Here is a 27,647-nt window from a genome sequence, read left to right on the forward strand (position 1 = left end):
CTGGAAATAAACAGTTCCAGGCAAAATACAACCCCTTCATCAGGAGGTGGACTTCTCTAAAACCTGCGCCTCCCAGTGTTCCCTCCTCCTCTTAATCCATTTGTAATGACAAAGCAATTCCCTTCGATCTTTCCCAGAAACAGCAAGCACGTACGGCTTAACATGTTCTTTCTTTTCACGCCTGGAGTCATGCAGCCATTTCCCTGGTGGGTGCCTGGGTGTGGTATGTGTTGAAACCTCCCATTTCATGGTATCTTGACATAAACAGGATGATCTTCAGCCCTGGCTCCATAAAGTAATGTGGAAGGCATTTGGCAGTGTTCCCGCATTCTTGCTGTTTAAACATGAGGAAGCAGATCGCTTCTGCATACCAGCATTGATTTATAGAAACTGAAGGCTGCAAGGAATCCTATTTAAACTAAGCAGGCAATGCAAGACAGAGTTTCTGCATTCCCAGTCATAGCTTTGAGCCCAGTCAGCCTTGTACCATGAAGGAAGTCACCACCCTGTCAAATACAGTGGTTGAACATTGTTTAAAACATTTACTACTTCTTCCCTGAAGTACACTCCTCTGCATTTCTCTGCGCTGTTTTAAAAGATTTTGGGTAACTTCACAAAGTCTTGGGCTTTATTTTATGCCTCCCAATTTTTCTTCTAATTCAAAGGACACAACCTTACTGTGTCTTGAGACAGCAGGTGCATATTCACCATGGGAGAAACTTGGCAGCAGCAGCAAGAAAAGAAATTGCAGGCACCACTCTGCCCCATGATGAGAACACCTGAACACAATCTATTTTTAACAGGCCTACAGCATCCTACTTCCCCTCAACAGCAGGCGCACTACAGCGCTGTTCCTGTGTAATTAGAAGCGTTGTGGTTGCACTGAGTAGTGACACTAAGTTCCTAGAGAAGCGGATTTAAACTTCTGGGAGAATTCTTCCAGCACCTCCATTAGCTTCTCTTCATCCTCAGGTGGGCTGTGCGTGCTTGCCAGGGGTAAGTGTGTAGGGACAGGTTGCCTGTCTGGAAGACAAAAAAATAAAAAATCCTGAACTGTTTAACTATCTCTTTCACCACAAAGGTGAAAGATTTTTCTGCTAGGGTCTATACTTCCCAAACACACCTCATGGTCTTGAAGGCAGGAAACTTACCTTCTAGGTATCTGTAAACACTGTTAGTTAAGCATATCTTCCAAACCAGAAATTAAACTGATTTCAGTTGTATTCTGGAACTAGAGTCATTGTGCTTTAGCACAATAGGCTGGGGAGGGAGACCTCATGTGCAGCTAGGGACAGGAAAGACGAAGGATGGCCTTGTTGTGGGGTTAGGGCAGCATCCTTTCAGTTGTGTGACGCTTGTACACAAAGACCAAAAACTTGCAACTGTTGTTGCAGGCAGAAGGGGCTTTTGCAGCATGAGACAGTTTTTTCTTGCCTCCTGGATAACGTTTCTGGTGCTACACAAATTCCCCAGCTAGGACGTTGCAAAATTTTCAATGTCAAAATGCTTACTTTCATCCTTAAGAATAAATGGTTAAATTCTAATTGCTAAAGAATTTCTGCTAATTGCTCAACCACCAGAAGTAACATGTATCCAACATAAAGATGTCTGCCCAAATTTGCTCAGTTTGATGCTTTGTATTGGTTTTCCAGATCTCATATTCCTTGCTCCCTCTGTGTAAATCCAACTTTATCATCATCCATTCTAAGGGATTTTTTCTCTCCAAAACTACAATATCTAGGTCCTGGGAACCTCACAACAATGTTCTCACGTGTATGAAGCAACAACCAGGGTGCTGGTACAGCACTGTTACTCTATTTAATAAGTCCAACTTCTGCAGTAGCCACCTACTAGAGAGAGACTAGAAGAGGGATTCAAGAGGAGACTAGAAGAACAAGCAGTTGCAGCACAGGGCAGCAGATTTCTCTGCAAACCTATCAGGCTTCCATCGGGCTTCCCAGGGGAGCAGAGATGTTTGCTCTCTTAAGAGCAAATATTGTAACTGGCTGCACATACAGCGTAACCTCTGCTCATGGAAAACTGAGAAGAGAGAAACATGCAAACGAATGTTCCCTTCTCTGTCACGGAATATGAGCTGCTTCCTACCCAACTGCAGTGCTTCCAGTAGCCTGTGCTAAAGTTTGGGAACTACGTGTGAAAGCCAAGTTCAGCATCACGGAGAAGAAGCTTCAAGTCTTTGGAAAACAGAACTCTGGCAAACATTTTTTATTTATTTTGGCAGATGAAGAGAATGTTGTAGGAGTCATGTTCTCACTTCCCATTTTTTTTTTCCTCAGGAAAAAAAAAAATGCTCATTTCAGTTTGCACTCAAAGGGAAGAGAATAAAAGAGAACAGAGGAAATGGAGGGAAGGTGTTGCTATTTGGGAAATGGCCACCTAGGACCAGAAGAGCAGGGTCTCTGATAAAGTGCTCCTGCACACAAAGCCCTTTACTGAAAAGGCCCAAAGAAGGGCCCATACTAAGCTGTGGCTTCCAAAGGGCAGTAAGAGAGAGAAATAATCAACTTCATCACTATTTGATCAGCATGGGACACGGGCACAGGACTTCTCTTGCAGCCTTAAGGGCAGTCATGCCAAAACCAAAGCTCTCAAAAGTCAACAGATACATCTAAAGAGCCAAGGCGTGTTCCCTTTTTACTAAGTCTGGGAGTAGAAAAAGGTCAAAGGCAAGAGCCTGGTGGAATTATTATCTAGAGAAAGAATAACTGAGCAGAAGCATTATGACCAAAGAAGGTGATAGGAGTATGAAAAATGCAAAGCCTGGTTTCACAAAGAACACAGAGCAGCTGGGATGTAGTGTTTCTGTAGGCACCACATGATGACATGAGAAAGCTCAGGTTAAAGTATCTGTCAGCCAACCCGGTGTGACTGTCTGGGAGGGGACAGAAGGCACAAAGTCAGCTCAACTCCAGAAAAGTCTAAGTTTCCTGCATGTTCCATCTAGAAATTCAGTGAATCAGGATTTGAGTGCCACATCCAATAAAAGAACTGGGCTTCTGTAAGCAATTACCCTGAGCTTTGCCTTTCTCCTTCTGGACTGACCTGCACCACCAGTAAGACATCCATGCTTCCAGCTCCTCCTACTAAGGTGCCTGTCATTTGCCTGGGAGAAAAGAAAGGCTCTACCCTAATTTTCCATTCCCTCCGCTTACAGTGCCAAAAATGCCACTGTGCTCAAGTCTCTGCCCAGCGTTAGAGAAAGGGGGAATTGGCAGCTTTAACTAGCATGAAACAGTAGGAAGAAGAGCCTGTCAAAGCAAAGCCAACCCCCAGTGCTCTGTCAGAAGGATGCTAGTTTCCCAGCATCATAAAAGATGCTGTTTGCCTGCTGCGATTCACCTCCACTTGGCACAGTCCTGCACACAGCCATTTTTGTTTTAAAAAGCCCAACTTGCCCTAAAGAAATCCTTTGAAGTCCTCATCAGCTACTTTAGAGAACAAAAGCAGGAACATAACAACTTAATACAGTTTTTCTCTGGTTGCACAATGCTCACTTGAACCCTTAGTCCTGGAATTATTTTGATAAATACTTTATCCTTTGAAATACAGTTGCCCAGTGGAGCCTCAATCCCCTTCCACGCCAGATGGGGATCCTACAGTCCAGGCAGCTCAGGGATCTCCACTGCTATACACTGTAAGACACTGCCCCCTCACCTTGGAAGAACAAGCCACTTGGTAACTTTGTTGCTTCAGATGACACTGCCAACCACACAACAGTATCAGCTCCCTGGGCCTCTGTGCGCAGAGCGTTCTTCATCCTCTGATAGAAATCTGGCATTGAGGACCTCACAGCTAGAAAGAATAACAAAGTAACACTGGTCTGCCACGCAAGGCTTTTTTGATTTAAAACAAATAAACAAACAAAAAAAGGCAGCTTAAAATTGCCATTGTGAGTGTAGGGAGAAGATAAAGCATCTCAGAGTTATGAAAGAGAATGAGTATTTCCCCATAACTAGGGGTATGACTTTGTGCTGGAATACTGCTAAACTGCCAGATGATCCACCAGTTGTTTGTTTGGGTCAAATTACAGGGATAACACTAGAAGGAGCTGAGAACAGGACCCAGAAGAGGTTCCTGAGCCAATTCCATTCTAAACCACAAAGTAAGACATGGGGGAAACAGAAATACCAAATAACAATTATACTAACAGGATTTTTAGCTCTTATTTTCTCACCAGTTTTAGGAAACCAGTCACAGTACTGCATTTAAAAACTGTATGGTGAACAGTATCTACACTAACTATATAATTCACGTTTAAACTCTGGTTTCTTATGTCCAACAGGTGATGACTGAAGCCCCATCCCCTGCAGCTGTTTATTATTGGGGGCTGGATAGTCCTTGAACTTTAAGGTGGGATAACTTTATGGTTCATTAGGTTTGAAAACCACAAAGGATGTGTAAAAATACACATATTTTAAAGAAAAAGAAATACTAGGATATTTAGTTGGAAAGCACAGTATTCAAGGATGGGTAAACGCTTCTGTCATCGGAAACTAATGTGGGAAACTGTATCCCTAGGGAAGACCTAGAGATGGAATTGCCAGTCTGCACCCCAAGCTTTGGTGTTAGGGGCTGGTAAGATACTGCAGAACGCAACATGTACACTGGATAACTGGTGCTGGCCCACCTGCTGAGACACAGTCACTGAAGAACAGCTGCAGCTCACGCAAAGGGCTGTCTGGCCAAACACACTGCTTCTTGACAGCAATAAATGTTTAGAGGAAGAGCAGAGGAACAGGGCTTGCACAATGGTGTGTGCTCCATTTTCCTCTATGCCCTTGCAAATTCCCAGCATCTGCACCTTGGTGCTCACAGAGGCAAAAGCTCTTATCTGTGTGTTTAACAGTCCCACTACAAACGTAACTTCAAGGTTAGCTTAACGCACTATGGCTCTGCTGTGCATTTGTGTGGGTCTGGAACCATTCATTGCCCATCATTATTCTCTGTATACACAGACAGCAGACACTGTGCAGAACAGAGCTACCAAGGGAGTACAAAACTACTTCAAGCACCAGTTTGTAGCCAAGAAATCACTGCACCTGTTGGAGAAATCTACCAGAAAGTTTCATTTCTCTTTGCTATTAGACTAATCCTGAAAAGAAAAAAATATACTCAGAGTGTCAAGCAGATGTTACCTGGAGTGTCTGCCCAGCCGGGGTGCATAACAGAGAAATGGATGTTTCTGTGAGCTTTTGCCCATTGTTCTGTCAAGACAACTTGCTGTCTCTGGGATAGAGCAAAAAGAGCCAGACAAGCATCAAGTTCAATAGCCTGTCCAACAAGTTAGTTCCCAGGGAGATAAACTACACCATAGCAGGGCACCTATGCATAGCAGAAATATACCCTTGCTCATCCTGACTAGATTTATTGGATAATTTTGTCTGAGAACACTGTAGTCATCGCAATCCATATGCTGGCCACGAGCTTACTTATCAAGTGGTTACACTGCTTTTACTGACCACATCTATTTGCTGCAGACTGTAGCTAAGAACTAAGCAGGCAGGAAGTGTCCATCAGCTAAAGACAGTTTCTCCCCTTGAGACTTAAATCAAATCAAATCAAAGTCTAGCCATGCTCTTGGCATGAGATGGCACACACTCATAAGTGCATGCCATCATACTCTCGAACGTTTATAGCTCTGTGTGGTTGGATAAAACAGGAAAGCAACAGCAAACAAGAGGCTTTTTGCAAAGCAGATGGTGTAAGCCACCGAGCAAATGAGTGCCGGGCTCTGTTCTCTAACCCATGGACTGTACCTTGTTTTGTGCATACACCATAACTCCATCAAATGTCCCATTTCCCGACTGCAAGTCAGATATGTTTAATTTTTGAACTAGCATGCCCCCTGAAGAAACCGTTATCTGTAAGTGAATGAATGAAAAGCAAATGAATGACAAGCAAACGCAGGAACTCCACACAATCACACTCATGCACATAATGTGGTCTTCAGCCCATATTTTGAAGTTCCTAGAAGGATTTCTCTGCAAACTCTTTGCACTATACTTGTCCTTGGGTGTGGAACGTACTTGGAGATGAGGAAGAAGAAATAGCATTTTTTCAGAAAGTGATTTTCATTTGAAGTGGTGTTGATTCTGTTAAGGAACTTTGTGCATTTTACTTTTGAAAAGTAATTGGGAGAAAGAAAAGAGCAGAATAGCACTATTTGTAGTTTATGTTTAGCATTTATAGAAGCTAGTTAGAAACCAAGAGACTGTACAAAACTTGGGAAATCTCATTTAAAAGGTATACCTGCTCTCCAGTTTTAGACCAAGACCTGTAAGGTTCTTTGAAGCCTACACTCCTATTATAGGCATTTTGCACTATTCTGCAAGAGATAACTTGCCCCAGGAAAAGGAAAAGGGGAAGTTTCCAAAGGAAGTGTTTTACTCATTTTTCCAAAGAAGGGTTGAGAACAGCAAGCAGGAGCTTTGCCTTGGAGAAGGCGGCTGTTGTCAGCAAAATACAAGAGAATTCTAGACATGCTTACAGCATCATAATTGATTCTGCATCACCAGGACAGCCAAACAAATGCTGTCACAAGAATAGTAAAAATAGTAAACCACCACTTTTCAACAGCACTGCAGACTCACCACTCTGGCATCAGCTTCTTTTTCCAGCAGGGGCAGCAGGGCAGTTGTCAGAATGTATGTACCTACAAGACAGACAGACATCAACATTAACTTTTCTTTTTAAAAAGGTTTTCTTCTCTCTCCACCCCCTGTCACAACATCTCTTTATCTCTGAAGCTTCATCGGAATTTAATCATTTTCTTACCTGCAATATGCCTATTCAACTTGTTCTGGTCTGCAATGCTGCGTACTTCTCCAAAGGCACATCAGTTATTTTATAGACTTTTATGTTTATTGTACCTACAGAGCAAACTGATCACTACATTCCAGCCACGACTGTGAAAACGAAATGGCTTGGGTATGGGTTTCTGTGTGGGAGAGGCAACATCAGTGAGGAAAAAGAGAATGCATTTCCCCTTCATGTGGCATATATACATGTACATATGCCGGGTCATGAACAAGAGAAGGGAACTGTGCTTCACGTTGTGTATCTTAGACCCTTGCATATGCACTTAAAACTCAACCATTTTTACCTTCTCACTGTGAAATTAGAGTACCCCAACACTTCTGACTTGCGTTGCACACAAAAACTGCCTCTTAAATCGCCAGCATGACTACTACAGAAGACAGGGAACCCTTGGGGACAAAAACATTGATGTTGCATGCCCAAGGCTAAGCCAAGATTACGTGGGGAAACGGAACTGTGTCCTTCCCCACTTTAATCAAGTTCATTTAGCATAAGATTTGTACACACCACACAAATATATTCCATTACAGCTGTCACCATGAGTAGCAAAGTTTGTTATTCAAAACATTGTTCAAGTTCTGGTGTGTTTGATTCAGACACACCTAGTGATGTTTCACCCACTCAAGTGCAACACAGGGATTTTTGTTTATTTCTTAAGAGATCTTTTTTCCCTTTTAAACTGTGTTTAAAGAAAATGTTTAATTCAAAATTAATCTAGCACTATTTAGTCTAGTGTTTCTTTGTTGAGTATAATACTTCCCTCTCATCTCTTCACAAATGGCTCTAGTTCAAAAATTCTGTGTCAGTGATAAACATATTTTTCTCCATGAGCTACCAAGGCCATGTTTTCCACTAGACATGAAGACTCCAGCATGTGTCTTTATAACCTCTCTTCCACAGAGGCAATGAGATCACTCAGTTAAAATACAGCATGTTTATAAACACGCTACCAAAATCAAATGTGTTACATGCTCGGTGAACAAACTGTTCATTTTCCCCGTCAGTCACAGCATTCTTCATTTCCTCTATATAATCAGAGGGACACCCATATGCACACAATATATTTAAAACCCTGGCAAATCAAACTAAGTGAATGCACATCAGATGAGTAAATGCAGCCTGTCTTCAGCAGAAAATGCAAGCAGAGGCAGTTGCCAGTGAATAGAGAGAGCCTGTATGTCTCCCCCAATAGCGGTGAGGAGACAGAACGATGACATCATTAGGACAAGAACTACCGTTGATTGTCACGGGAGACTGCCACGAGGTAAAAAAAACAGAAAACAAAATCCCTTCAGTACAAGCTGGGAGTCTGGATTAAATTTTCATTTGCTATGGATTCTTCAAATGCAAAATAACATCATGTCTTGGTTAAATATGCTGCGTTTCCTAAAGGCAGAGCTGCAATGCACCAGCTATGAGGATGCTGGATTTTACTGTTCTGCAGAGTAATTTACACTTATAAGGGGCTTCACGTTGGTTTGTTAATTCTAAAGGGATGCAAAGATGAATGCATTAACATTGCCTCATTAACAACTGGGGTTTGTTTTGTTTTCCAGCTGGATGAGAAAAATGTTCAATGCCAAAAATCCTGCTTGCTCATAGCAACTACAGCTTGTCAGAAGTTTATGTGCTTATTTAAAACCACAAACTATCTGCAAATCCAGCGACTCCTCTCTTCCTCAAGTTTATTAAGAATTCAGTTAAATCCCACAGAGCCAGAGCATTCAATCTTTTGGCCCCACAAAGCCATTTGCTCATTTGCTTCGAGAAAACGCATAAAAAGACCAGTTTTGATCCCAGCTTCCTATGGTAAGCACTAGTATCTCAAAACACACACAGATGCGACACATCAGACGTTACAAGTGAAGCATTTAATTTCTCCCACTACTAAATATTTCACCAACTATTGTCCCCACTTTAAGTGTGTGAACACAAACTTCTCAGTACTCTCACAAATATACTCAGATATTAAACATGCTTATTTGCATGGGCTGGTCTGTCAGGCAGATTAATTGGAATACCTTATCAATAAGGTGTATTGCTGATTGGAATACACCATCTACAATTGAAACCTCCATGTTTTTATTGATGTAAAAGCCAGCATGTAGTTTGCTAGAAACCTTTGAACAAATAGGAACAACACAAAGTGCAGTCAGTCTAGAGGTCTGGCACAGCCACGTACTCCATGGTCTGTGTTTTGCCAAGCGCAGTTGTACTGCAGCATGCAGTAGCACAGAAATGAATTTCTAAGTCAAAGGGGAGGAAGCCACAAAGGACTACGTTGCCTGGCACAGTCCTTATAAAAACATGAACTGCATGAACAGAATAAAAAACAAAGAAGGAAAATTTTATTTGTAGTTAAAGAAAATTTGCAAGAACAACTAAGACTGATTTGGTAGAAGAAACTACATTCCCCTCTCCCCCCACTTAAGGAAATCAAGACAACATCCAAATTGTATATCCTTTGTCATAGAATTGATTATTAATACAAATGTACTGAACCTCTGCCTTTCCAAAATGAACACTTCAGCATTCTAGTATACTTCTTTGACACAAAAATCATTTTTGTCTGTTAAAGGAGTCTGTTAAAGGAGTCTGTTAAATGTACTTTCCACAGAGCTTAGTTAAAAATGGTAAAGCATATCAACATGATTAATGCTTAATTACCACTGTGTTCAAACTGTGCAGATCTTTTGAAGTCACTTTTTTTTTTCTTATATTGTTTAAAAGACCAAGAGAGAACACAAAGGCATATGGAGGGAAAGGTGATGATCAGCAGTGAAGTGCCTGGCACTGCAAGCATTAAGCGTTGGGTACCTTGGTGATCCTACCCCTCCACTGAGAGGACCTTCAGGATTCTGCCAAAAAACAAAGACAGACCCCTTTTTCCTGGAAAAAAAAAAAAGAACTGCCAGTACTCCTGGGGGTATTCTGGAGAAAGCTTGTCCTTGTCTCAAGCAGATACTCTGAAAGTGGAGATGCTCAGCCTTGAGGCCAGCACGTTTCCCAGTGCCTGCTTCCCAGCAGCTGTACCCAGGACAGAGGAGGAGCTGAGCACCCTCTGGGACACACGGCAACTGGGAGCAGTACATTTCTGTCTGAAGAGCTCTCCCTGACTACTTTGAATTACTGACATGATGGAAACTCAAGTAGCAGCCTCTCTCTTTCTCACTCCCAGCAGAAAGGGAGCAATGAGCACACCTACAAGGCAGCACTGGACATATGGCTGTTCTGCCTGCCCCTATGGCTGTGTGACAGGGCTCAGACTGTTAAACGTTCCTGCCACGGGAAGGTATATCGTGCACATGGCCTGAAAGCTTGGCTCTCACTGCTATAAAGGTGGGAAAAGAAAAAAGAAAAGAAAAATGCAGGAAAACAGTATACAACGCTTTCCTTTGAAAAGAGCATTTGCTGTGCCACGCCAGAGTCCAGCAGGATGAGTTCAGGAACTTGCTCAGAAGCAGCAGGACTAGGGAAGGGGGTGAGTAAGCATCCCGTCCATCACCCACCCATGTGGGGTTTCGTCTTGCCCTCACTGAACTCTGTGGAGGTGAATAGCTGACTGGAGAAACCTACTGGACAAGCTACATCCCTGTTCCACGTTTGAGACAGTACTTGCTGGTCGTGTTTTTGCCAGTTAAAGAGGCTCCTGGGATTGAATGCACAATTTCTTTTAAAGATAAACACCCTCTGAACATTTGCTTTTCTTTGGAAAAATTCCTGCAAGTTTTATGTCTTGAAGCTGGGCTCACATAATAGCAAATCATGTATAATACCATGTAATTATAACCTTCCTATAAGGACCCAGCTACTCCAGCATTACACATCATTCAACCAACTCTATTGTATGGTAGATCAGAGAGTGTGGGTTGTCAGTCTGTGCATTACACATGGTAATTCCAGTAAAAGCCATGAGCATGGCACTTAATGAGAAGACACTTTGCTCATTCACAGTCCCTCCCAAGTGCTGATCATGTTAATGTTTAAGTTTCACGTTTACTTGCTCAAAAAAAAATATAAAAATCTAATTGAATCACCATGCATTCCCTTGTGGCCTATTGTGTAAGTGCACCACTTGTTCTGAGATTTTCTCCGTTTCTCAATTTAGTTGAGTAATCTGATATGGTGTCCTAATTAGCAACTCCCATTTTTAACTCTTACAGTGAACTACTCTGTCGACCTGCATGAGCAGTAATTCACTGTTTCACAATCACAGAGTGAAACCTCAATTATGCAAGTGCCAAAAAATAAGGAGCTGTTAGGGAGATTAAAAAAATAATAAAAAACCCCCACTATTTGTACATCAAGTTGTTTAAAAGACTACTACTACTATTAAAAAAAAAATTAGTCTGTCTGCTTCATAAATTCTTACATAAAACGAGGCTACCTTTCACGTGACCTGAAGTAGAAGCTGAGGGAACTCTGTGGAAAAGCCTATGGTTAGGTCTAGCAAGAAGGTAACTCTGCACATTCTTGCAGCAGTTGGTTCACCGTGGATCTCACCATCTCTACCACAGCGTAACCAAAGTCAAAGTTATCCCCGTGCAAGGAACAGAAGCCTACAGTTTATTAGACACTGGTCTTCATTCCCACATAAGGCTACAGATCTTTCTGTACTAGAACATTAAACTAAGCAAAACATAGAATAGCCCTAACAGAAAATATAAACACACACTGTGGAGGCATATTTCCAAAATGCTGGTATTATAACTCAGCTTCAGCCTGCCAAAACCTGGAAGACTCCTTAGGATTTGTATACTTCAGACTTGGAAATCAACAGGATATCACATATAACAATAGCGCATGAACACAGACTCCTCCCTGCTTCACAGATTTAAAGTGACTGCAAACCTGTACTTTAAAACTGATTTATAAAGAAAATTATGGTTTCAGCAGAAGTCACATTGTAAAGCCACTACCCCTTTATAACATCAAATTAATTGATGATGCAATTATTGCAGACCCAAGTGTCTTGGTGGATTCTAGAACATTTTTTGCTTGATGTTCTATCTGGCAATTAGTGTTAAATTGTTGGTGAGGTTTTTAATCTGCTAACATTCAGACAAGGGCAGGCAGCCAGCACCACACTCAGTGAAGTTTTCCATCTGCCTGAGCTTTGCAGTATTATTAGGAACAGCGTTATTTCAACTGTGAAAAGAGTGGGAACAAAAAAAAGAAAAAAGTTTTATTGTACAGATTTCAATGGTTCATTCATCTGGTAAAAATCAGTTAAATTGGCTTGCTTTCCTTATGTCCAAGTCTTTAAAAAGAAGAACAAACTACACATTCTTCCTTGACCTGGTTATCTTTCAAGCCTTCAATGTATGCCGTTCCAAGTAAGAGACATCCCTGAGCCTATTTCCTGAGCACAAGATCAAGAATGAAGATTTTAGTGTGCTGTCTCTGTGGGCCAATTCCCCCACACTAGCAATAACTGAGAGTGTATGGGAAGAGCTAGTGAACATGAGAGACAAAACAAAGGTTCACTTTTCCATTGAATTACAAACCTCAGCTCAATAAGGGTTGTTCCGTGTTTTAGGGACCTAGGCTTCAGCATAGTTAGTGGATGTGCAACTATATTCAACTTCATCCTTTCACATAGCACCTCTCATCCATAAGTCTCAAAGTTCTTTAGAAAGAAAATTAGTATCATAGTCTCCTTTTCACAGGTAAGGTTGTCTTCCCAAACATTAAGCACTGACCTTACGGTAGACTGACAGCTGGTCTACAAGCTGCCTGACTTCCAAGTTGTTCAGAACACAACCCAACAGGCAACGCTGGCTTGTGTGAAACACCAGTTAGATACGGTTTATGTGTAGGGAAGAGACTGACAAATATTCATACAGGTTAGGCAAATTGCCATGGATGGACTGTACTGCTACTGTGGTAGAAAAGCACCTTATTTCCCCTGGCCCTACACCTTCTTGCACAGAGACTAAATGTATGTGGCTATATTATTAAAACATGAGAGTACATTAGACTGCAGAAAAGATGCATGCTGGGAGCATCATTTATTTATCTCCAAGTGGGTTTTAGCATCCCCTTGGCTGCTAAGTAGCAATAAAAATGTAACATATATGCCATTTTTCCATGTCAAGTAAGAAGATGTGTTGACTAAAAGTAAAGTGAGGCAGGCTATAAAATAGAGGAACAAGGATTGTTTCAGCTATATGTCTAGTGCTTCAGTAAAAACATGCTGCTGTTGCCTCCACTTGCCTATCAATGCTGACAGTTTTTTTTCCAAAATGACTGAATACTGGCAGTTCGAATAGTCTTTGTTGGGAGTTGTACTAAAGCTAGTAAAATAAAATCAGAATTTTTTTTAAAAAAGTGTTGACTCAGAAGTCTGCAAGTCTCATCAGAAGAAATGACTGCTTGTTGCTGCCCAGCTCCTGCCTAGAAGCCCGAGTACAAGGCCAGCCCACAGGAGGATACAGAAGGGCAACAACACACAATAAATCTGCCCATCGGGATCAGCAGCTCCCCAGGAAATCTGCCCACATTACCCCACGCCAGTCGCCCACTTCCACACCGAAGGTGTGATTCAATCAGCAATGTGGCATTTCAAACTCGTGTCTGGCAAGCACTCCCACATTACAGCCTAAGTGGTCCACATCTATTCTGCTCTCTGCACCTTCACTGAGCTCCAGCAATCAGAGCAATAACCCTTGGGGATCCAGCAGGGGAAAAAAAGGTAAGATATTTAATGTGACAGCAGTAACAGAACCACAAGTAGCCATACAATGTTTGTGTCTGACCCCATTTTAAGGATGCCAGGCACAGATACAGCTGCCACTGCCTGCTCGAGGCAGTTCACAGTTTGAACTTGAACACTAAACAAACCATACAAAGCCTGAACTATCAATCTGTACTTTGCATTTTCATGACCTTCACCCACCTGTAAATTCTGACACCACCAGAGAAGACTCTGCACCTCCTATTTTGATGAGCTGTCCTCAATGAGCCAGTCAGTGGTGGTTTCACATGAAGGGAGGTTGACTTTCTATTCTAACCAGTATTATTTTTGTATGTATTCATCTTATCTACCAAAGGACATAGGCATTCATTTTTGCCTCACATATGTCCAAGAAGAGATCATATAATCATAGAACAGATCCATAGAGTCATTTAGTTTGGAAAGGATCCTTGAGTCCAACCGTTAACCAATACATTTATATAATACTAATACATACCAATATATTTCTATGTAGCCTACTTTAGTAGGCTTTCACAAATGAGATTATCAATTAGAACTGAACATCCATTAAGCAAAATATCAAAAATCAGACTAACAAGTCAGACAAGAGGAAAATATTCCTAGCCTGGATTTAAAAGCTCCACAGCATTTTAGACACCTAGATGAGCAATTCTACAACTTACATAAATGCTAATCAGATGTCAGATACAGAATTCAAAGACTGTTCTGCATTTAAAGCATATTGTACTTCAGGGTCTTGCATTCTTATTTACAACCTACACACTCCTTTACTAGACCAAAGCCAAGATCCAGGGTAGAAACAGTCAAAGAAGGATGGAAGGAATGTGAAGATCTGAAAAAAATGTTAATATAATCCCATATTATTTCTGCAGAAATCAGGTAGTCATGAGTTACTGTTTCCATGCTGCTGACGAGAGGGACAACTGCAGATTTTCAAAACAGGGGCTTTGAGCCCATGTCACCCTTCAGGCTCTGGCTTTTCTGGGCCAAAAGGCAGGGAGGGGAATTTAGTTTTTTCCCCTCAGACCACATTCTAGTTTAGAGCCAACCTACATACCAGCCACACTTAATTTAGCCAAGGTTTTCTCTTCAAACCTATAATCACAGATAATTACCAATAAGAAGTAACATCTCCAGAGTAAAGCATGCCCAAAGGTACCCAGTGCTTAGGTGTACCCTTTAGGGTACACATCTACTCTGATATGCATTTCTCCATACAGTTTCTCCTGCTATCACTCCAACAGGCATTATTTTTTTATTCCATTTCTGACTTTGAAAGAAAAAACTCCTGCACTGTTGATAGCACTGGTCTTCCATGTGTGCCTGACTTGCAAGCACAGAAGCTTTCTCTTGCACAGATGGCCTATTCCAGCTCAACCGTGTTCCACTCTGTTCTAAAAGCTTCAAAATTTAATCCTTATTGTTGCCTAGAGAGAACCAGTCTAAGCAAACAACCCAGTCCTTGTTAGAATCCCACAGAAGTTGGTCAATAGAGAATGACTTACCTGTGATATGTGCAATCACCTCCTTAACCTTCTTATACAGTCACACAGCAAGTGATACACAAAGATCTACACATAACACTCGTGAAAGATAATACAGACATTTTCCTAGTTTGCTACAATCATAATTCAGCTTTCTCTACTATATACATGCAGCTATATATCTCTAGTGAGGCTGACTAACAACTGGGAAAGCAGAACTCGTTGCTTTTACTTGTGTGATAAAATCTAATTCAAGTGATGCACTAGTACAGTTCCTCAGCAATACATTTCCTTTCCTCAATGTTTAAAACTAAAGCAAAACATGTTTAGACTGTTGTATTGTTTCACTCTGCTTCTCTCTGGAAGAGCTGCACCTTTGCACATTGCTGGATTTTTGTTTAAAAGACCACAAGAGGGTTAAACTCATTTAAGGTGAATACATTTCTCAAGGTAGAAGTTCTTGTACTTCTGCAACCATGGGAAATCCGACAGTAAAATAAAATTAGTTTTGAATTTTGACCATGAGAAACAGATGAATGTTGGCAGAAGATTAATTTGAAGAAAATTAAGTTATGCCTTTATACTTTAATTAATTCTCAGTTTAATGTGGTCAGACTTGCAGAACAAAACAAGCTGTATGCACCACATCATCTAAGCACAAGACATATATACTACTAAAAGTTAGTTTTCACAAGTAAATAGGAGATAAGGAAGCAACGCAGGAAAAAGGACAAGAATAAAACCCAACAATGGTTTCCGGGCTCTATTACTTCTAAAAATGCCTGATCTTTATAGCCTAAGCTTCCCTCTTCCTCATTGCACAAATTACTGAACAGGAAGAAAACACAGAAACGAAGCATCACAGCTGCTCCTTACTTTGCCACTTCTGAATATATTAAAGACAATCTCATGGGAAAGCCACCCATCTTGCATGGAAGCAAAGGGAAAACAGAGTGCCAGGACTGTTTGCTGGTGCAAACAGTACATCTCTCTTCACGAGAGGTGCAGCTTTTAGCCTAAGACTTCCCCAGTACTGCTCAGTCACTTGACTGGATGTTGCATCTGTTTGAGCATGTCCAGGGCACCATAAAAGGCACAGTTGTCCTACCCAGTGCACCTGTCACACCAAACAGGGCTGTTCAAGCCTACTGAAGCACTTGAATGTCTTCTAAAATATCTGAATGTGCTCCCAGCGCCATCCAAGCCACAGAAGCACACCTATTACAAAAAGAGTATCATGAGCAGCACTGCTTGGAACAAAGTTTCCTAGCAAATTTCAGAACCAATTTAATTAAATGTTATCTGCATTTGTCCACTGCTGCTATGACAAATAAAGGCACTGATATGAGAACAACTGAAAAATGGACAAATCAAAAAAAATGACACTCCAAACAAGCTGTAGTATTTCTTCTTTTTCTTTCCTGCTTCCCTGGCATAGCAGAAGTATGATCCCTCTTGGAGCAGAAATATACACCTCCTGAACCCAGCTGTAAAAACATGCTTCTGTAACCAAAATAACTATATTTCAGAACTAAGCCTTCAATACTCACCTAAAGTATTTGTTGCAAAGTTTTTTTCAAGTCCATCTTCAGTTAATTCTCTGTTAGTCACCATACACCCTGCATTATTGATCTGTAAGACAACTCTTGTAAACAAAAATCATCTACAAAAATATCTACAAACAAAACCACTCATGCAAGCAGTCCATGATAGTTTGCTCTTCTCTGACACTGCAACACAAAGGTACAAACTGTTTCCATAAACCACATAATTCCAAGTCATATACTCTGTTGCTGATCATAAGTTTTTCAGAAAATAAAGGATCTTCAGAGAAATGGCTCACCACATATGTATGACTCTAATAGTCAATGGTCCTCTTCATGCCTTCCTGCATGTTTTTAAACTCTTTTCTCAGAGAAAATAATATGCACATTGTAGAGCCAGTATTAGAACATACAAACACAGTGCAGTTTGTTAGCCTCATCTGAGACATCACACTGATCCCACATCATCTGTGCTATGTGGTGATGTATTCTCTGTTGGAGGTTTCTGTACTGGTGAAAATTGACTAAGGGAAACTGTACGACACGGTAGAATAGTCTGCAGGCACCTCCACCCTCATCAAATTAAACGAATTAGCTCCAAACTTAGCAGCACTTCAGCCAGGCCAGTGGGTTAGCCACGAGAGGAGCAGAGCTAACCAGCAGAGGTTCATCACACTGACTCTGTGCCCTGGTTGTGGGGACCTCAGCTTTTCTCTGCCTGGCAATCCTGCACAGATACGCCCACCTGATGCACACACTGCTAAAACAGCACTGTAGCACAGAGCACTGTAAGGCAGAACCTCATGAAAATTCAAAAGCTTGTTGTGTGAAGCCAGCATATTCTCAGACACACTTCTTTCTCTGCCTTACCTTCCAGAAGAAGCTCAAGCTTTCTTTTCCCACATCAAAAAGAGATCTGTCCCTACATACCTCCCTGCTCCTTCACTGCCACTCCTCACAAGCAATTTTCCCATTTCTATCAGAATTTCAGCATCTAGTAAGCACTAAAACAACTGCTCCAGGTGCCTCAGTTTTAGTACAATCCCCAGGGCAAATTTGCACTGCTAAGTAAAGGGGAGAGAGAACTAAGCCCCTTACCATCCATGCTGCTTAACTGCGAGCTCCCTCCATGGCTCAGTTTTAGACTGCTCTAACTAGACTTTCTATAAAAATTTAATCTTTAAGAGGGACTAGCTCGAAGCAAGTGTAATCTGCCCTTGGAAGGAGGCATCAGTCCCTGTCTTATTCTGTTTAGCAGAACATGCATAGCCTGATATGCAACCTAAAGGCCACAGTGTTTGCACGGTAAGATCCTCAAAAGATGCAGCTAAAAAAAATACTGCATTTCTTTTTTTTTTTTTTAATGTCGTATCTGTGTATGTGAACTGAGAACAGACAAGGGCAAACAGATCACAGAAACTACCACAGAAACACCTTGAGAAAATTGAGCAGAGAACTGTGGGTCAACTTGTAAAATCTAGACTACCTGTTGGACAAGTTCAGAGGCCATACACTTCAAAGACAGACCTGTGATTTAATTATGCAAACTTACCAACACATGTAATTTATGTTCATTTTTGAAATTTTCAGCAAACTTCCAGATTTCCTTGGGATTAGATATATCCACAATATGCAAGAAGATATTCTAAAGGGGAAAAAAAAAAAAAAAAGTAACTTACAGCAGGTATCGGGGTGGTTCAAGCACTCCATGAGTACCAGGACCTGTGATCATTGGGCTGCCCCGGCGCTCTAAAAAATGCTCAATCTACTTCATTCACTACATCAGGCAGTCTATAGCAGACACCCACCATGACATCATCCAGACTGATCTGACCTCTGTGCCTTACCCATAAGCTCTCAACTGGCTCATAACCCATTTCAGAGCAAAGCTCCATGCATTCAAACGACTCCTTCGCACAGAACACAACTCCTCCTCCTTGTCTTCCCAGCTTGCCCTTCTAAGAGGGCCTGTATACCTCCGTTCCAGCACTGCAGTCATGCCAACTGCATCTCTCTAATGCCAGTGAGATCACAGCTGTGCAACCATGTATGGATTCCTGTTTGTTTCCTATGGTATGTGTATTCACATACTGGCATCTGAGATGCATTCCTGGTCATGTCGCTTTCACATGAAAACTGTGAGACCCTCCTCCATTTTGCTGTTCCCTAGACATGTACTCATCCCCATGACTCCACTGCTCTTCTGGGTTTGGTCACTATTTCCCAGTGAAACCAATTTAAAGCCCTCCTCACTAGCTTAGCAAACCTGTTGGCAAAGATACTCTTGCTCCACTTTGTTATCACTGCTCAGCTGTGCTCATTTCTCAGAGAAGGTCAAAGAGGTCATAAAGGCCAAAGACAAAGTGACACCAGGTGTTGACCTGCAGAGTGCATATGCTCCTACCCAAGCCCTTCCCTTTCACTGGCAGGATTTAGGAGAGCACTGCTTCAGCCTCCATGCTCTCCACTCTCTGTAAGCACTCTTGATGAATTTAAGGTCTCACCTCACAATGTCATGGGTGCCCATGTGGCTGGGCAACAACAGGTACTAGTCTGAGGTCCAGATGAACCTCAGCAGACTCTCCACAATACCCTAGATCTGAGTCCCCAGCAAGCAACAAAGCTCTCAAGACATCAAGCCAAGCCCACAGATGGGTGCCTCCACCTCCCACAGGAGGGAGCCTCCAGCCATTATCACCCACCACTTCCTCACAGTGCCAACAACCGTTCAGGCTCATCTAGCTCCAACACCTGCCCTGAGAGAGCTTGTTCTTCCTCATCTGTTACCATGGCACTATACTTATTCTATCAATGCACATCTGCAGGCAGAGAACCAACCTGCCTTCTGTTGCCAGCAGTCACAAGCTTCCAGTCTTTCCCATCTTGTGAGTCTCTATCCATCAGTTGTTTGAGCATAGCTTCTAGCTGTCCCTCCTTCCATGCAATGTAGGGTTTGTGCTCTTCTACTCTGTGCAAAGACTCTGTTGATTTCCTGTTTCTGCTTCCTACAGCTATGCAGCCTGCTTACCTCCTGCCATTGCTTTACCTGGCAGCCCAGCACCTTGATTGCAGCAGAACCCAAGAGACGATGCTCCACCATCATGCTCTGTCCCAGGCTCAGGGAGAAATAACAGTCAGTCCCAGTAGCCGAAGATCTGCCACATCATTCCTCTGGAGCTCTGCCTGAGCCAGATTCCCACGTGCTGGGCACAGCCGCTCCAACCAGGGCAGAAGCCCACACTGTCAGGTGCATCGCTGTGCCTAGTCTAGCTGTCTCAGAGTGACAGGTGACTTCTGCATCCCCTTCCACGCTAACCGCTGCATGAACAGCTTAGTCCCTGTTAGCCACTCCATGTCACAACAGTCTTGCAACGTTTTGAAATACTATGGCCAGGAACGTGGATGCAACAGAATTTAAAAAAAATAAATTTAAAAGGAAAAGCTTGACATGAGAGCCAAGTTATAATTTTCTAAACGACTAAAGATAGAAATATTTCCTCTCTTCAAAACATCAAAAACATTTTTACTGTTTGTTACAGGCAATTCTCTTGCTTTTTGCAAATTTGTGTTCCACCTAGTACAAGCACAGTGGCATTTATCAGCATACAAAAGGAATGTCAACTCCTACTCTTCTCCTGGATAGCACTTAATCTCAAAGACACACCACAGACAGTCTTATGACGTACCCCAGGAAAAGGCAGTTTTAAAATAATTATGCAGAGGATGTGTTCTCATGCAAAACAACAAATAATCATTATAGGGCCTCCTCTCTTTCCAAGCTGTTTCTTTATATAGTCATTATACAAACAAATGAGATAAGTGAAGAAGCTGAGAAAATTATAATGCATTACTCCCTGCCTGTAATTGTGCTTCCCTGAAGATAAAAAAAACCCATATGACTTCTTCTTTCTAGCCATTGGATTTCAGCTCCTTAGTTGAGTTAGGTCAGAATTTTCTTATCACAATGTTCATTTCTGACCAAAATCCTGATACTGCTCTACTGTTTCCTAACTGGGTACGTCTCTAAAAGCTTTCTACTTTTAAAGTTACTACCATTATCTACCGGAACAGAAGAACTGAAGACTTTTGGGCAGATGTTCTATATTACAAGAGCTTTCAGAGACTGAAAAAGATCTAAACACTTATCTGCTGACTGCAACACTGGCCCAGAACAATGACCCACAGGCCTATTCCCTATAAAAGTCTTCAATGGTAACAAAGTAATTTTCAAAGTGAGAACTAACATCCGTGACTAGAACTACTTTAACAGATTAGAACTTCTCAGTTTCCACGTGTAGATGCAGGTGCCTGCCAAACAGCAATTCCATTTCAGCACTGAACTCTGGCATGTGTTGCTGTGGAAGATGGAAAAAAAAAAAAAAAATCTTTGCCATATACTACAACAGGATCTCTATCCAGATGATCAAGAAGAGCAAGCTGAGTCTTGATACAGCTTGTCAAGTTGCAGATAAAGCATTTTATTACCTCCCTGCATTGCTTCTGAATGAGTACTTATAAAGAAGGATGTTCATGTGGACTCCTTATTAAAATGACTCTTCCCTGTGCAGTCACATGTCCCACGGGGCCTCTCGTACAGCTCGTTAACACTTCACTGAATGCTGCTTTCTGCTTTTCTGCCTTGTCCCCAGGGTCACGCACTAGCTCTGCAGTGCCCGCCTACTCTTTCATGATTAGACAAACTACAGGTTTGCAGCCTACCAAAAAGTGCAAATGCAGTAAATGTGCTGCTTTTAGAGGAAGAATGTTATTTGCCCGAAGCTTTGTTTCACCAAATGACAGAAAACAACAGGAAGGAACCTTCAGAGGTCATTGAACTCGCCCGTCTTCCCAGGCTGACCACAGTTGGAAAAGGAGGTAACACAGATAATCACCAGTCTTACTATAGCTGTGGGATAACACAGTTATAGACAGCTGGAATGTGTTTGTTTCTACATATGGACTGATCTAATTCACATCCATTAAAGAACTGAAGTGTAATGCTGGTTGTGTCACACTAGAGAGCTGAAACCAAAGACCAGAAATTTAGTCAATATGGTATCTCTAACCATAAAAAGTCTTCATAATTTTTGATCCACATTAAAAACTATTTCTGGAATCAATAGCATGAGAACCGGAAAAGGTCTTGATGTTGTGCGAGCACTATTTACCTATAACTAAAACATGGGTTGTTAACCCTGTTTTGGTCACAAAACCAAACCATAGCACCACAGCAGCCACTATGAAGAAAATTAACTCTACCCCAGACAAAACCGATATACCAAGACAGAAAGACAATGTACTTCTCCATACACATACCCGCCTGAATAATTAGCAAAAGCAACAGTGACAGCTATAGGAGTATACTGTAGAGTGATATATGCAGAAGCAAAAAGAATATGTAACAGAAGAGAGGAGATAAGGAAGAGATGCTATGAGAAAAGGAGATGAAAAAGTCTGTAGAGCACGGAACTGGGACAACACACAGGGCTTCAGAGAGCAGCCAACCTTAGCAAATCAAGAGCATGTTATTCAAACACATAAAACTTCCAACTTCAACACTGTAAACTCATAAATGTTGTTGCAAGAGTGTTGCAATGCATTAACTTCTAAGAGCCTCAGCCACATAGTTAGGAATAAAAAGTAGGACATCACAAAACATATCAACAACTAACATTAAATAAAACAGCAGGCTGCTGGTGATGTTATTAATCACAGAAAATACTACCTAGTGAAATTAAATCACTTCAAACCATATGGATGACAGACTACCAGATGTCTGCATGTCCAAATGAAAATACTATTAAAAACACAACACAAAATGGCAAAACAGAATATCTCAAAGCCTCTAAGGTCTTTAATATTAACAGTATTTCTAAGAGTAAACAAAAGACCAAATTTCAACTCACCTGATTGCCTGTTTCTGTCACTATTTCTCCTTTGGCAGCCTCAGCCCGTTCCTTATTTCGGCAAACCAGATGAACCGTGCCACCTGGTGGATTTCCACAAGAAACACATCGGATAATTAATTACTAAGAGTGCTTGGGGAGGCAGTAGCAAAGAGGGAGGGTCAGGAAGTGATGTGCAGTTTACAGCTCTGTCTGGGGTTAGTTTTTTATACAGTCCAAATGAAACAAAAAACTTCTTGTAATTGCATTCCAGTTTGTGGGAAATCTATAGCCTGTTAATAGCAGTGGCAATACTGGTTAGATGGTCGCCGAAACATCACAGGAGCTTCCCAGCAGGCAGAATGTTCCTGAGCTGTCCACAGCCAACAATCCCACTTCCTGCTGCCAAGAGCTGAGCCGTGGCCTTTCATCGGTGCTGCTGAAGGTCTGTGGAGGTCTTGGGGCTCCCATAACACTTGCTGATGAGCAGGGAGCTGGTTAAGGTCATAGCACCCCATAGCAGCTTCACATCCACCAGCTTTGGGCCATTCCTAGGGAAAAAATCCCCACAAAAGGCCCAGAGCCAACAGTACTCCCAGGCAGACTGGACACACCAAGAATCTCAACAGAGTCTGCCAAAGAGCTGAGGTAAACAAAATGTTCAGGACACAATTAGTGGATGTACTGAGAAAGCTTGAAAATTTCTGGTTGGCTCTGGTCACTCTGAAGGCAGAAAGGAGGGAGAAAGTATCATGCTCTGAGTCCCCAAGCAAGGTTCTGTGGATGGAGACGGCCACTGCAGTTTAGGCACTGTCTGACCAAACCATATCTGGGAAGTTTTCACATCATGTTTGGTGTTGATAGAATACCAGGGCTACACTGGAAATTGAAGTCAAAGCATCTGTATCATAAACGCTTCTTTTGGCACATGCCTTAAAAAGTTCAGTAAAGGGCTTCAACAACACAAGGGACTGGAATGGCTCTGTGAAAAGGAAATTAAAATGCCACATTTAAGAATTCTTCTCAGCAGTGGGAGAACTGACAAGGACCATGGTCACAGCTTGGCAGGCTCAGGTTAGATATTAAGAAAAAAGTTTTCACTTTTCTCAAGAGGCTGCATAATTTCCATCCTTGTGGGTTTCAAGATCCAGAGAGACAAAGCAAAGGCTGGTTTGATCTAGTGCTGGCAATAGTCTTGCTTCAAGTGAGATGCTGGACAAGATGACCTCTAGATGTTCCTTCCAACCAACTTTTCTATGAAAGGAATATGCAGGGCAAGGCTCCTCTCAAAGGCCTAGTCACTCACCATGACCTCATAACTTCGCCACATTAAAGAGAGCCTTCAAAAAGAGGACTAAAGTACAGGTAGGCGTAACTATTTTTTATTTTTATGCTTTGTATTCTCTGATCATTACAAGTAATGTGTTAATCTCAGTCACAGCAGTACCCGCATTCTTTACTTTTACTTATTGTTAAAGGTGTTTTAGGGGTTGCTTGCAGTCCACCCCCAGAAGGCTCAAGCAATGTAATCCTGAAGGAGTGATAATAGAAACAACAGTGCCAGGTCACTCTTCTAGTCACAGATCCTAAATGCAAGGCACCAAGTGTACCCTAGGCATAGAGCAATCAGACACTGCACAGCCCAGCACGGAGTCCAGTAATGAAATCTTCTGTCTATGAAAGATGTTCTCACACTGACCACCATTACAGCAAGTAAACTTGGCATGCAGCCGGTGCAGGAAAGAAGCCTCAGGGTTCTAATGAGAATTTCTAACAGGGTGTGATTCCTCTACTGCACTGCCAGAGTTGGTTATGTTACTTTTAGCAAGTGCACAACCACAGTGGAACAACTCCCGAATCTGGGATAATCATACGATTGACACTAACAAATGTTTAGTAAAGTTTCATCTTCAGTTTGTGTTACACATATGCCATGCATGGAAGGGACCATACCAGAGAGGCATGGATATATAAAGACCAGAATGAAATACAGTCTTTGCTCCAGGAAAAGTAGATTTCATGAGTGAGAGAAAAGACAATCAGAAGGGACAGTGTCCAATGCTCATCTTTGGACATTCTCACAATGACTGCAGGCTTCACTGCACAAGAGAGCTTTAATTACAGACCTTAAGGCAGTCAAGGATATGCATTTGCAGACATTCAAAAAGCTCTTCCCAAAGCACAGGGGACAGCACAAGTAATGTGTGCAGATAAAACTAAACACATGGAAGAAGCAGCTGGTCTTCAAGCTGATAAGGAACATTGTCATAGTCTACAGTGGAAAACATTCAGTAAAAACAGAGGTGGGATTTAAGGGCTTTGAATATGAACTTTTTTCTTGCCGTTCAGGAGAGAGGGAAGTTTTGGTGTGACCTATCGGCTAGGAAAGGGATTTAAATATATTTTCCACAGTAAATATCAAAATTATTTTAATTTAAACAACATATGGGAATTGTCAGAGTGGTTGGAAGAAGACCGGATCAAAGTGGACCCGGAGTTCACAAGACATACAGGAAAGCCCAAATCTGCAATACCCATAAGACACCGATTCTGACAAAAGCTGAACTCAGGCTAGAGAAATTGTCATCAAGATTGTCATTATTTACAAAGATCTGATGTAGCTTGGTTATTCTTTAACTGAGTCTGAACTCCTTGTTTTCTTGCATAGTGTACTTGAAGAGTTTCAACTAGAAGCCAGAGCAACAACGGCTGACATTAAGTTTTGGACTGACACATGCAAGGATGGGATCAGGAAGACACTGTTATTTTAACTTCATAACCACGGCAACACCCACGCAAGGTATCAGACCTGAGCCCAAGGATGAGCCCAAGGTTGTTCTTGGGGCCCGTAATACTAGACATGGTGACCAGATCCTCCGCAGTTCCACTCAGCTTGACAGCCTATCATAGCATATCCATTTGTGAGCAGAACAGTCACCAGTCAAGGCAATACTTACATAAGGCTGTTATGCATAATGGCAGTAGTGGGAACCTAAAATCAATCACATACTGGCACTGAATGGGATCTTTAACCCAACGGCTTTTTGATGCTAATAATTCTGAATTAATTTAACTGAGCCACCACTTTCCTTCTTAAGATCATTACAAAACCTAAGTAGGCAAAGAGAGAGCAAAGCCACAATCTCTCCCCTTTTATTCTACTTGCTAAAACTCCTGTCACTCTTGCACAACTGGAATTACTTTGTCAACTCTGAAAGGCCTTAGGTTTATCCTTCCACAGCACCCAGTTCCAGTTCACACCATCTCCTTGCTTATGGCAAGCAACAGAAAAAAAATGATTGCTTGTAATCAGGTAAAAGGCGCAAACTTTAGGTTATTTCTAAGGTCAAGCACAACTACATTGCTATTGTCATACTCCCTCAGCACAGCCAACTGTTTTCGTTCGTTACATCATACATTTGCAAGTTCTGCAAAATAGTTCAAATTCAGCCAGGCTCATATTTGTACCAAATCAGCCTTAAGCAGACCCTGATCTGTCACTAACATCCTCCGATGCCACTGTAACACAGTTGTGGTTAACATACACTCGAGAAACACTCCACCGATCCTCTCTGCCAATTTTATTTCATTATTCTGGTTTTCACACTAGTGATTGTGCTTAAACCTCCAACCCACACTAACAGCCCTGTAAAATAACACACCAGACCCCTCATCCCGGGAAGCTGTGTCTTTGTGTTCGTGCTGGAAGGCCAAACCTGCCTCCTTCATTCTTCCCCGTGCAGACTCCTCACGGCAGCCCCGCTCACCTCTCCTCGCTACCTCCGTGGCCGCGGCCTTGCCAATGCCGCTGTTCGCGCCCGTGACCAAAAACGATCTTCCAGCCACGTTCACCTCCACATCGGCCGGATCAAAGTGCTTGGAAGCGGACTCGTAGCCGCTCCTGAGGGAATCAGAGACACCTGTGAGAAACTAGAAGAGAGTATTTCCAAAAAAAACACTCTCTCCTCATGGCTCCACATATGCTGAACATCCCCCCGCTCCCCATTACTCTTCATACTTGTGGGACCAGTGGCACTGTGATAAGCAATATGACAAAAACTCGAGGCATTTTGCCCTTTCACAGCCCAGACTTTGTCACTCGGGAGGTGACCAGGCTGTGGCACCACAGCCACCCCATGACAGCTGCTCAGGGGGGGCACAGGCAGCGCCGTCGGGCAGCTCTCACAGATAAGGCCCTGAAATGCGTTTGCTCTGGCAGAAGTGTGGAGGCTTCGATTAAAAATGATTTTAAACCTCCCAACACCTCGAGGTGGCGAAACGCGCCGCGGACCCCGCGGACGCCCCGAAGCGCCCCCAGCCGGACCCAGCGCGCCCCGCCCCGCCACAGAGCCCGCTGCCGCCTCACAGCCGCCTCACAGCCGCCTCACAGCCGCCCGTACCTCGTGTACTCCCGCAGCCCCTTCACGAACCACACGGCGTTGCGGTACCAGGACATGTTGCTGCTGCCGCCGCCACAACAGTGTCGGCCCCGCCCCTGCCCTTGCATAAGGCTCCGGGTCCAGCCCTGCCCGCCCGCCGTTAGGTAAGGGCCGGGGCGGCCCCGCCCTGCCCGCCGCCGCCATGACGGGCTGGCAGCACGGCTGCTGTGGGGGGAAACGTGTGTCTGTGGGGGGAGCTGGGTCCTTCTCCTACCCCACAGCGACCGTAGGGTACAGAATCACAGAACGCTAGGGATTAGAAGGGGCCTCGAAAGATCATCTAGTCCAATCCCCCTGCCGGAGCACCTAGACGATGTTACACATGAACGCGTCTCCAGAGTAGGAGACTCCACAACCTCCCTGGGCAGGCGGTTCCAGTGTCCTGCCACCCTCACTGTGAAGAAGTTTGTTCTCAAATTTAAATGGAACCTCCTGTGTTCCACTTTATACCCATTGCCCTTTGTCTTACTGTTGGTTGTCACCGAGAAGAGCCTGGCTCCATGCTCATGACACTCAGGTTGTTTTTTCCTCTGGAAAGCTGTCAAAGGGCAGCTGCTGGACAAACATAAACAGCCGCATTGTGCCACACCAAACAGCATTTTATGTGACAAACAAACCCATGAAACTCCAAGCTCCTACGTATGAAGTTAACTATACCAGTAGGAAAGGATACACTGGTGGTTGTTGCATAGAGGGACTGAAATTTAAAATGTGTTTTCAGTTCTTCTGGTATGTGCGTT

General features: G+C 42.7%; 1 protein-coding gene across 3 annotated transcripts; it reads right to left on the reverse strand.

Moving 5' to 3' along the window:
- Positions 1 to 565: 565 nt before the first annotated feature.
- Positions 566 to 26,985, reverse strand: DHRS12 (dehydrogenase/reductase 12). Of its 3 annotated transcripts, none has more exons than XM_082065439.1 (10): positions 26,869 to 26,985; positions 26,236 to 26,369; positions 22,490 to 22,572; positions 18,136 to 18,228; positions 16,590 to 16,671; positions 6,612 to 6,673; positions 5,778 to 5,882; positions 5,157 to 5,247; positions 3,676 to 3,813; positions 566 to 1,023 (listed from the first exon to the last, which is right to left on the reverse strand). In XM_082065439.1, exons 1-10 carry the CDS (start codon positions 26,973 to 26,975, stop codon positions 896 to 898), a joined length of 1,023 nt encoding a protein of 340 aa, XP_081921565.1. In that variant the 5' UTR covers positions 26,976 to 26,985; the 3' UTR covers positions 566 to 895. The 3 variants fall into 3 exon arrangements, with proteins under 3 accessions (XP_081921565.1, XP_081921567.1, XP_081921566.1); XM_082065441.1 differs by having other exon boundaries at positions 26,236 to 26,388; positions 26,869 to 26,881; XM_082065440.1 differs by lacking the exons at positions 566 to 1,023; positions 5,157 to 5,247 and having other exon boundaries at positions 3,745 to 3,813.
- Positions 26,986 to 27,647: the final 662 nt, after the last annotated feature.

The sequence above is a fragment of the Streptopelia decaocto genome (assembly GCF_964273445.1).
Source record: "Streptopelia decaocto genome assembly, chromosome: 1".
Taxonomy (NCBI): domain Eukaryota; kingdom Metazoa; phylum Chordata; class Aves; order Columbiformes; family Columbidae; genus Streptopelia; species Streptopelia decaocto.

Coding starts and splice junctions, on each gene's coding strand:
- DHRS12 (XM_082065439.1), bottom strand. CDS start 26,975: ATGCAAGGGCAGGGGCGGGGCCGACACTGTTGTGGCGGCGGCAGCAGC. Junction 22,573..26,235: donor CACGGAGGTAGCGAGGAGAG/GTGAGCGGGGCT, acceptor GAAATCCACCAG/GTGGCACGGTTCATCTGGTT. Junction 6,674..16,589: donor CTTTGCAACAAATACTTTAG/GTGAGTATTGAA, acceptor TCTGTCTTGTAG/GTACATACATTCTGACAACT.